The sequence below is a fragment of the Oryzias melastigma genome, linkage group LG9 (genome assembly GCF_002922805.2).
Source record: "Oryzias melastigma strain HK-1 linkage group LG9, ASM292280v2, whole genome shotgun sequence".
In the NCBI taxonomy this organism is placed as follows: domain Eukaryota; kingdom Metazoa; phylum Chordata; class Actinopteri; order Beloniformes; family Adrianichthyidae; genus Oryzias; species Oryzias melastigma.
The window spans coordinates 7,763,551-7,775,431 of NC_050520.1; the positions used below are offsets into that span (position 1 = coordinate 7,763,551).

Genomic DNA, 11,881 nt, shown 5'->3' on the forward strand with positions numbered 1-11,881 from the left:
AAAAAAAAAAAAAAAAATCAAGAGCTAAGAACAAGGTGGCTTTCCACCCAAAGAGTCCACGGGTTGAGTCTGAAAGGGTGCCCTTGTTTGTGCTATCACATCTAAGATCGTTAGAAATCTTTTCTTGTCGTTGCACTTTAAAATCGAGGAACACATGTTTGCCCTGCAGCTGGACAAATTAAGACTGCAGACGTAAGAAATTAACACTAACCTTGTGTCCTCCTTGTGCTCTGTGCTGATAAATAAAAGCCCCCAGGCTCACAGAAACCTGAGGTCTCTTTCCTTCTTTAAACATCAGTCCTAAACAGTAAAAAAAGAAAAAAACTTTGTATATTTATGCATCTATATAAAAAGTATTTATTCACATTAAATATCTAATCTCAGCGTCTTTCCTGCTTGTTTGTAGAAGTTTTATAGTGTGCATACATTTCCTCAGAGCCACTTTGATTCCAAGCATTATTCATTAGTCAGGCTGATCTGGCGATAAAACGCTGCTTTCACAATCTTATCAGCAGAAGTGAAGTGCTAAGCAGTTAACCTGCTTATCCTCTCTTGGCGCGGCCTGTTTTCTTCTCACACCTGGCAAAGATCTGCACCCATCAGCTGCTGCAAGTGGGAATTTCATTAAGGTCCAAGGGGTTACTTTGCACACAGGCTGCAAAGTGTCTGGTGTGGATTTCATGCAGTAGTTTCCACAGTTTAACATATTTTGAAAACAGCCCTTTGAGTGTGCTGAAAGTGTCAGTGATTGTTCTCTCTGCTAAAAAAAGGTGCCCTTTGTGCCCCTGCACAGGATCTTCTTGAAGGCATTCCTGAAGTCTTTGTTGAAGATGGTGTAAATGACCGGGTTGAGAGAGGAGTTGCAATAGCCAATCCAGAAGAAGAAAGTGAAGAGGGGTTTGGGGACGTTGCAGGTCTCTGGACACACTGCCTGTAAAGAGTAGGAGAAGAAGAACGGGAACCAGCACAGCACAAAGACGCCGATGACCACGGCCAGAACGAAGGTGAAACGCTTCTCTCTGTTGACCATTGCTTTGCGCCGCGCTGCTCCAGGGTTGCTCTCCGGTTTGGATTTTCTTCCTGGAACCAGTCGAGCCCCCTTTGAAGTCGCGAGGATGCGCTTGAAAGAAGCTGGGGAGTGGATCCCGCCTCCCGCTGGTGACCCCGGCATGCTGGTGCTGCCTCGACCTCCTCCCTGGCTGTGCTCCATGTCGCTGTCTGTGCTTGAGCTGTCGCCGTTGTTGTTGTCGTTCTTTTTCCCCTTCTGGCGTTTGGCCTTCTTCGCCTCCTCTTTTGTCATGGGGCCGGACTGGGGGGCAGGAAAGGGGTTGGGAGGGCCGTGGGGTGAGTTTTCCACAGAGGTGGTGATGGGGGACAGGGCTGAGGAGGGAGATGGGGGTTGCAGGAGATTGTTGGCAGTGGGATTTGGGGAATTTTGAGAGTCTCCAAGGGATGGAGAAGGGGTTACAGCAAGGGTGGGGGGTCGGACATTTGAGGTTTTCTTGGTTGACGGTGGTGTGCTGTCCTCCTCATCCTCATCCTTCCCATTGGCTTTCAAATGTCTTGGGGGCTGACTTGGAGTTGCACTGCCGATACCGTCCTTCCTGGGCTCACCTGGGGGGCATCGGGTCCTCTGCTTTGCTATTTGGTAAATTCTTACGTAGACTAGAATCATAATGAGACAGGGGGCAAAGAAGGAGCCCACCGTGGAGTACAGGATGTACCAACGCTCATCGTTCAGTTGGCACTGGGGTCCCTGCTCATTCCCAGATTTGTTGCTGTCACTTTTGTTAAGTGAGAGCAGAGGAGGGAAGGAGATGATGGCAGAGATGAGCCACACCACCACAATGGCAGCTTTGATGCGTCTGGGAGTCCGTTGGCGTCCGTAAGTAACCCTGGAGATTGACAGGTAACGGTCTAATGAGATGGCACACAGGTGCACGATGGAGGAGGTGCAGAAGAGCACATCCAGTGCCAGGTAGATCTCACACCACAGAGATTTGAAGTACCAGTAGCCCAGCAGCTCGTTGGTGAGGGAGAAGGGGATGATGAGCGTGGCCACTAAGATGTCCGCAGCAGCCAGCGACACCAGAAACAGATTCTGAGGACCCCGGAGCGACCGGCTGGTCAGGACAGCAATGATGACCAGGATGTTTCCCACAATTGTGAAGATAACCATCAGAGTTATGGCCGTGGCAAAAGCCACTGTGGCTTCAGGGGAGTACGGAGCGGAGGATGGGATGCTCTGGTTGCAGGGGGCAGAGGCTCCAGAGCTGATCTTACTGCTGTTCCAGCCCGTCAGCTCCATGGAGCAACTGCTGTCCACAACTGATGCCATGCTCTGATTCAAAGAAAAAAAATAATGAAGCAAAAAGAATTAATATCTAATCAGAAAATTTACTAACTTCTAAAATGCTATTTATTTATTTCCACCATATGAATAAGAACATTAAAGTTGTGCGTTTTCCTACCTCAGTTTTTCTTTTTTGTCACTGCGCTTCCTCCAAATGACCGATTCCTTGCACCCTCCACGTCGGTTCTGCCAAGTCCATTTTACGCAGCACAAACAATCCAGGGAGGCGCGTCAGGACGCAGAGCGAGGGTTATATTTAAAAAATGTAAAATGAAAAAAACTTTAGAAGACAGTTTCCAATGGAAAAAAAACAAAAACAAAAAAGGGAAACATATAAAGCAATTTTTCACACGAGATGCGTCAACCGCTGCTGCAAAAAGCCCAGAAAACTTTGTTTTCTTTTGGATAATTATTTGCTCCTTCAAAAATGGGAGGTTTTCATCTTTAATGATCTAATTGGGGATAATTTACAGCGAGGCGGCTTGAATATAGGAGGTCGGGTCAGGGGAAATGCTGACACTCCCCGTGCGTTTTGGTTTGGAGAGATGCGTAAAGTGGATACATCCTTATTTGGATCAAGACGATTTACATTAAGATAAATGTATAAAGAAATAGCTATAAAAATAAAACAAATATGTTACCAAAAAGGGATACCCTGAGCCGATGCCGCTCCGAAAAACGAACGCGCAAAGTAAATCTCTCCAACCTTTGCGCACAAAGCCAATTGTATTACCAAAACGTTTCTGCAGCATTAAAATGATCCTCGTTGATCGTCTGGAGTCTGAAAGTGACAAAAATGTTTTTTGGGGTCCTTGAGGCAACAGAAGTTTTGACGGGATGCCGTGATTCAGGCGCTCCGCTCGCGCAAAGCACCGCTTTTCCTCTCAGTCGCGCAGCAGCATCTTGTCTTGCCAACAGGACCTTCTGACCAAATTTAATAAGATGGGTACCTCCCCTCTCCCTCCTGCGCTTCTTTCATAGCCGCTGATGTCACTGAGGAGCGTCATGGGATCCTTGCGCTCTTCATCTCTGCACGCCACCCCCACTCCCTTCAAATCTAAACCCAAGCGGCTCATGAATCGCAGTTATATGTCTTGTTCGATGGCACAGCTTCAGTCAATTAACTCCGCAGGATGCTGAGGTGTCCAGCTGGGGGCTGTTACCATCCGAATAACAGCGAAAATTAGTTTCAGGGACTTGTACTCTTGACAAAAATAATCAGTCTTCTTCATCATCATTTCCTCATTGTTTCGAAATGGTTTAAACGTGACATTTTTAAATATTCACTGCAAAAGCAGGCGTCTAGAAATAGGTCAAGATGTCATTGGTAGATTTTTTTTTAATTGGAAATAATAATAATAATAATAATAATCTGCCAATGGAGTGAAAGAAAGTCCTACATTGTTTTGGGATTGTTTTTGCTTTTGAAAAACTTTGTTGATATCATTTTAAGGGAGTTTTTTTTTTCTGGAAATACTTTCTTTAGATTCAATTTTTGCTGTTGCACCACAGAGCAGTTTTTTTTTTGTCCGAATCAAAGTGCACATTTCAAAAGAGAGTGAACCCCCCCTAAATGATTTGAGAAAAACGAACATGCAAATAAGCCACAAAGGCATGCTCAGTTCGATTGCGACAATCAAGTCGTTTTAATGTTCCAAAATGAAAACAAGTTGAGAAGTTCATTTGAAACGAAGGTGCTTACTTGGGGGGTTTGAGCTCTCCCTGAGTACTAAATCGTGAATACATTAAACTGTAGGTGGTCCATCCTCTTGATTAGGCAGAGCAGAGCTTCATGAGGTTACATCTTACTCATGAAATCTTATTCTGAAAAGATTGCAGTTATTACAGCCATCAAATAAAGGGGGCTGCAAAAATTAATCATTTGGTTATGAAACCAAAGATTTTCTCTCTCTGTCTCTCTCTCTGAGTGAATGTGGCCTACCTTCCTCTTTGGGATGAAGGATTTGCAGGCTTTGAATGATGGTGTGTTCACATCATGACTTCACTTATGTGTCCATCAGTTTCATGGAACCTGAGATTGAGTGGAACCAATATTATCAAACTTTATGCTCGACAGTTTGAAGGTGATATAAGTTTAAAAACAGCATTAAAGTCACACAATCAGTTTTGAATCTATTTTAAAAGCCTTCTCAGTGGTTTTTAAATTAAAGTTACATAAAAAAAGTAAAAACTGTCATTTTTAGGACAAAGTTTCTGCAGGAGTTCATCACAAATTTGCCTTCAAGTTGTGGCATGGAGTAAGCCTGCCCTCATTTCCCATCATCCCTTTGTTTACACTCTCTCCCACTAGCTTACAGCCCTTTGCAACCCCAACCTAACATTACGGGTCCCACAAAAAGGCAATATTGTTTGTACAGTTTTGATCCAGATGCCAGCTCGGATGAGGAAAACGAAGACAATTATGAAAGTGGAAGCATCAGAATGGAGCTGAGCAGGGAGCCGATTGCAGCATCTAAGCTACAAGCTTTTTCAAACGTCATTTTTTTCATTTGCTCCCGATTCGTTTTTGAATGAAGCAGGGGTGTCTAACGTGTGGCTCGTGGGCCTTCTCCAGCACGCCAGATGGTTGGATCCAGCTCAGTGTGAAGAGGAAAAAGTACAAGGATGTTGAACATAAAAAGCAACTTCGTAGCCATTTCTGTAGCAAGTTATTGTTATTTAAAGAAATTACCGAAATGCACAATTCTATGGAGCTAAATTGAGGCCAAAATTATTTGAAAACGACAAATTGAAAAAAAATATTGGTATTTGGCCCCCAAAAAAAGAAGGAAAATGTCCTAAACTTTTTGCAATCCTAAAATAAACTTTTTTATTTCCAGCTTCAAATGTTCTGTTTTTTAGGTTTCAAAACTAAAAATTTCAATTTCAAAACATTTTTTAATGGTTTTCGAATCTGAAAATTTCACTTTTAAAACGCTGTGGCAGGTTGGGGCGGGACTAATATGAAGGACCAATCAAAATCGGTGAGGGTGGTAACTCCAGTCCTGGTGACTCTGATTAATTGGATAATAACGGTCAGAAAATGGCTGTGTTGTCTGTACTATCATAGTCTGAAGTTGTACCCAATACGAGTTTAATAAGCAGAGTTTTATTGCATACAAACCGTCCTAAACGCTGTTGTAGCCCGTTCAAATCGCCATCAGCAGGCTCCAAATATTAATGGTCTCAATTTAGCTCCATACAATTCTACCACTATTGGAGCAAATGAAAAGCAAGACAATAGATCCAGAAATAAACAAAATTTCTTCACAAGCGCGTGTCACATCTGGGTAAGATGCAGTTAAAGTTAGTTAGATTTTTCATTGTTTTGCACATTTATTTTTTAGGCAGGGTGTTTAATTGTTTTTCCGTACCCCCTCTTGAGTCTACTATCAGGAGTGCTTCAATGTCAGATGTAAAAAATTTAGTATAAAATTGAATAAACCATTTTTTGTTTAGGTTTCTATGTTGGTTAAGGCATTTTTTTCCAACTAAGAAATAAACAAAACTAAAGGTTATTTTGCTATTTTGATTCTGGTCCAGCCCACTTGAGATCAAATGGGTTGAAAGTGTCCCAAGAACCAAAATGAGTTTGACAATACTGGAATAAAGAAATACTCAAATTTGTATTCTTTTATATAGATAATGAGTAAAATGCTACAAGAACATGTTAAAAAAATCATTTTCATTGGAGTGGGTCTTTATCCGGCTGAACACAGATGCTCATGAATGGTGTGTGAGCAGCAGGTTGTGTTTACTTGTTTTTGTTGTGCACCTCCCCACACACAACAGCCCTAATGAGCCCACCCACCCAGCCATTCGTGGAATTGCAGTTGGGAAGCCTGCGCACTGTTTGCATGACCTGCAACAGCAGCAAATAATTGGTGTACATTTTTCCATTCCCGCTACGCGTTCTAAATATAAAGAGAGAACCGAGCTTTTAGCTGGAGAGCTCTCTAATCGAGTGTGTCTGTTTCTGTAGGGGGGAAACGCCGCTTTGACGTGCTGAAAATGCGCTCGGCGGGTGAGGGGTGTGTCACTGATGCCGGGGTCACAGAGGTCGAGCAGCGTTCGGCGCATGGAACGCCAACTTTTTCAAGTGCTTATTGTGTAGGAACTCGAACCACACTCACACAGGGCGCACGGACGCATACGAAATTGTGTTGTCATGGATCAGACATGCCGGATCACAACTCCACTTTAACATCCAGAATGGAAAAGGTTGAGAAATATCAAAAAGTGAGGAAGCACTTGAATAGTTTCAGCTGAAAACAAACGAGTTTGAAAAACTTTATTGTGTGAGATTACAACAGGGAGACTAACAAAATGTTTGATAAGATTTTAAACCTCATTTTTAGATATTCAAAATATTTTACCAGGTTGTTTTTGTTGGAAACCTTTTCAAACTTTCCCAACCCTATAGAACCATTTGTATCATATTTGATTCAGGTAATTCTGAGACCCTTATCTCATTAGCATAATCAAAACTTTCCTTAAAACCCCGTTGTATGTGACTTCGTCCATGTTTTCTGCTGTGCAGTACATTATCGTTCCACTAGAGGCAGTAGAAGGGCTTTTCCTCCTCATTTCAAAATGGCTGCCCAAATGACATCTCAAAAACAGTTTTGGAGGGAACATGTTTTGCTAATTTTCAACACTTCAGGTTGAGATTAGCTCAGCTATTGTTATTTTATTTTCTTAAATGACTACTTGCTGTATTGAAAAAAAAAATAAATTTGTTGATAATTAATTATGTATAACAGTTTCACCATGAAAAAAAATATGTGGATCAAATTTGACACAACGGCTAAACAAGGTGCTTTTTTTCCCCCTAAATAAATATTTTTTCCAAGCCACACAACATATCATGATTGATATTTAAATATTATGAAACCAAATTCTGATTGGATTTTCAAATTTCGGTTGTGGGTGGAGTCAGCCTCCAACTTCCCTGTTTGGTTACCCTTTAAAATAGGGGTGTCAAAATCAATTCCACAGGGGGCCAAAATCCACAACACACCGTTATAGGTGGCGGGCCGAACAGGATAAACATTTATTGAATACATAAAAAACAAAATTGTTAAAACTTTAAAAATATAATTTTTTATTATTAATATGAATAAAAAATATTCCAGAATAAATCAACTTAAACCTTAAATAACTTTTAATATTTTACTCTCTACAAAAATATATTGTGTTATTTTAGTTAGAAATAACATCGGGTCATTAATAACAATAACAAAAATAATAAACTGGAGGGCCGGATTTGGCCCCTGGGCCTTGACTTTGACACGTCCTTTAAAAGCAAGGATCAACAAATATGTTAAATTGTTTTAAATATGTCAAAAAGACAGAAGAAAAACTTGATTGAAGACTAAAAAAAACCCTCAAATTAAATGTTTTTTAAATGTTCATAAGACGTTTAAATGCATTATTTTTTAATAATTAGAAATCCATAGCATGGAGAGGCAACTTTAAATTTCTCAGACAATTTCTGACATTAAACACAATATTTTTAATCCCTTAACACCTGAGGCGTCACAAAATTTGTAACGTAGTGCAACTTTTCAACCATTAACACGATTAACGTCATTCCAGAAGATTCTGAAGGAGAAAAGTGGCGTGGGCTCACGGTGTAGCTCTAAAAGGTTAAATACCTTAATATGAGGATTTCTGAAGATAAATCAAGTTGTACTAAGATTATATTCACATATTTTCCAAAAATTTATCCTTTTTAAACTAGTTTTTTTTTTCCAATTTAGTCATAAAAACAAAAAAGAAATTACAAACCATTTGATTGGAACTTGCAAAAAAATCATATTTTTGTCCAACAGTTAGCTCTTTTTAGCCTATTTTTCAATTTTTTAATGCTTTTGAAGGACTGGATTTAGATTTCTTATTGAGTAAAAACACCTTGCTGCATGAATAAATCATTTTACAACTTTCTAGTGATTTTCTCCATAATAATACCTTATTTTAGGCTACTTCTTTTTGCAATTTACACGTTCGGTAAATGCTCTTTTGGTGGTTTTTGTTACAAAATATACAACCTTTTTGCCTTAATTCTTTTGTGTTTGTGAGCCTGTCTGTTCCTGTTTTCTTTAGAATCCTCCTAATTGGAGATTCGACCAGTAATAGTCCCAGATTTAATCCAGAATCAGGTTAGGGGGCAATGAGAAATAATATTTATCCCAATGGATTACTTAGTTATCTCCCTGATTGACTGAGCAACATTGAACCACAAATGACCTCTGGTTTTACCTACAAACGAATGCAACAGGCGTTCTCAAATGACCTCAGGGTCATTTCTTCAATCCACTCATTGTTCTGCTGTGTGTGCGTGTTTGTGTTCGTGCACACATTGTAATTTTCAGGTTGACGGCATCACACTTTTTTTTTTCTCCACTCGGGACTTCTTGTTAGTGTGACAAAGTGTTCAGCTGGGAGCAGTAAACTTCAATAGTAAAACGCTTCTTACTCAAGGACTGACACTCTTTCGCTGGTCACAAACCTGACACACTTCACAGGACGCACACACAACAGTGTGCGTGTAAAACACACAAGTACGTCATGAGCAGGTGTTATCAAGGCTTATTGTAATCAATCCTGACAGTGGTCTAATCTCAACACTGACTGTGTCTAATAGTTGGAGTCTGTTTTTATTAAAGAATCTGAGTGATTGAGGATAGACTGGATGTGACAAACTTAATGAAAGAGAAGGAAAGATTTGTGGGGTTTGAGACGGTCACAACAAAACAGAAAACATGGACAGATTCAGACACAAGGATGAAACAGCACAAAAAATAGTGTGCATCATTATTTATGTAAATAAATATTAAAACTGCTTTAGGTCTGTGCTTTTATTAACTATTTTTAACAAAAAGAACAGAGAATAAACAGTATGTTGGTGCCATCTACTGGATGTTTTTTTAAGCCACTTTTTGTTCTGCAGTTTTGACATCTGCCACCGGAGGCCGCTATTGAAACACAAACACATCCGCATGTTCCCTGCTTCCTGCAAACCAAACAAAGTAGTGTAACTAATGGCAACAGAACATGAAAAACAAATAATTATAAGTAATATATTTTGACTTAACTAAAAATGGATTCCTAAAATATGTTTCTTGTTGTTCTGTATTGATCTTTTTTAATGCAAATGTTTAGAAATTTTTTTTTTGCTAGTTTTCAGTTTTTATAAATTATTACAATAATTGAATTTTCAATAAAACAAGTAATTTAACAAAAATTAAACAGAAACCTTAAGTTTATCTTCTTAATATGAAAGCATGTTTATGAGCAAAAGGAAGGTGACCGTTTGAATTTGTATATTTTCAGTAATTTATGTCGTGCAACATCTGGTTTTTTAACATTTGTATCCTTCATTTGATATAAAGTCCTCAAATTACACAATTCCTAATTATAAAAATCTGTCAGCACCTGCCATAAACAAAAATATGCATTAGTTTGCAAAAGCTTGAAGGATTTCGTTTTTGTCTAAGCTTTTTTGAGTAAATTTAGTGTTATTTTTTTTAACCCTTTGCATTTTGTTTTCCTTAAAAAAATGTAAATCTCTCTTTGCAATACCAGAAATAAAATGAATGTTTTGCAGTTTTTAATGTTCAAGATAAATCTAGTCTTCTTGTTTTTAAAGAATCCTAAGGGAAAAATAACTCTTTTGAAATGTTCTCTGAGACTTTTGCATTTGCTTCACATTTATAAAAGAAAATTATTGAATTATCAGTGTCTTTCTTTGTTCTTTGAAGTTTTTTTTGTAATCTGCTAAGACTTATGCAAAGTGGATGATGCTTAGTTAAAAAAATAATTGTCGATCTTTAAAATAGTATTCTTGGCTTCATTTTGGCAATTAATTTTTACATTGATTGTAAATTTTAACTTTAAATCTTTGGTGGGGCTGAAGCAGCAAGAAAAATATAAGTTTAAAATGAAAAGATTTTGTATCTGATGTCAAACATTTTTCAAATGTCGAGCATTTTTTATAAGCAAGACTCCTCCGATTTTTTTTCTTTTGGAAAGATGTGTTGCTACGGTTATTAGATTTTTAATAAGAACTAAAAATATGATCTGGGTAGCAAACAGAAGCGGTAACAAGTGAAAAACAAACTAAATTTCTTGACTCCTGTGCTTTCATTTTCTAATCATATTTAGTATAAAAATGCCTTTTTTTATCCTTTATTAGTGTTTGCTTTAAAATAAAACACAGTAAGGAAAAAAAATACAGTTCTTTGAAGCATTTTTAAACAGATTTTTTTTTACTTTAAAACTGATCTGCTTTAAAAATAGAAAAATTTCTTTTTAAAGAGATGAGGGAAAAAGAGAATAAAATCAGAATAGAAAAAAAGAAAAGTAAAAGTAAAAACATAAAATGAAAATGGAAACATTAAGACAGCTGTATGTGAACACCCTGCGGCTTGAAGGTTATCAGAAACGTTCACCCCCACAAGCTCCAGTTCACACAACATTTTGGAAGAATTTGTTCACATTGTCGTCTACAACTAAAAAAAACACAATTTTCAGCCAAAGTTCACATTAAGTTTAACCAGACTTAAAAATAGAGAAGTCCCATGGGGATTTTTGAACAGAAGAGTCATGGAAAAGTCTAACATGACAGTTCCGCTGGTGTCAATATTGCATAATCCTTGTTAATAATTAAAGATTTTTATTTTTTTTTGCTTTTGAATGGAGCTCATGTAAGTTCCTTTCAAAATTAAATGCATCCTGTGTCTTATAAGATCCTCCAGCATATTTACTTGAACTAAAAATAAAACATCTATTTTTGTGACTTTGGTCTTCCTTTAAATCTATTCTCCTTATACTATTAAATAAAAACATCTTGGGCGTAGAAAATAAATATTTTTTAAAAACTAAATGCAATTAGATAATGTTATTCTAATAATCTTCTCTGACAGCAGATTAGACCTTTTACCATCATTTTGCTCAGTTTTGTTACAAAGCTAAATATAAATAACAAAATGTAATTAAAGTAAATGAACCAATACTACAAAACTATTTTTTATTGATGTTTGCTGCATTTTTCTTTAAAGCCGAAGAGCCACATGGGAGGGGTAAAAAGCTGCATGTGGCTCCGGAGCACTGGCATGACTGAGTTTAATCAGTGACAAAACCTGCATGGAAGAGTTTCTGCATTAGCATAAAATGCTTAAAAAAGAAACTATGAAAATCTAATTCAGATGTTGTGATTAAAAAATAATAAAAGGCACTGCTGAATGTGAAAAATATGTGTGTGAAGATATGCTTTGGGAAACCACTTCCACACAGTTATGATGCCGGGTTCTTGAGTCGTTATAGTTATACAATTACCCACTGATCCGGTTTTCTAAAGCTGGAATCTTCTGTGGCGTTTGTGGTTAATTACAAAGTAAACAGCTCAGAGTTCTTCAGCAAGTTTTATTTCAGTGAAAAAAAAAAACAGCAAAAACAGCTCAAAACTTGCAGGTATAAAGTGCAGCACATGTCAAAGATTTCATAAATCTAAAAATAAATAAAAAA

The 11,881-nt window shown here is 38.0% G+C and overlaps 1 protein-coding gene across 1 annotated transcript in view; it reads right to left on the reverse strand.

Annotated features, from left to right (window-relative positions):
• adra2b (adrenoceptor alpha 2B) overlaps positions 1 to 3,511 on the reverse strand; it is a gene marked incomplete in the record, with an annotated part of 4,866 nt that extends 1,355 nt beyond the window's left edge. The window contains 2 exon segments of the mRNA XM_024275847.2: positions 2 to 2,341; positions 2,472 to 3,511. Coding sequence (XP_024131615.1) covers positions 761 to 2,338 — 1,578 coding nt within the window.
• Between the last annotated feature and the right edge of the window lie 8,370 nt (positions 3,512 to 11,881).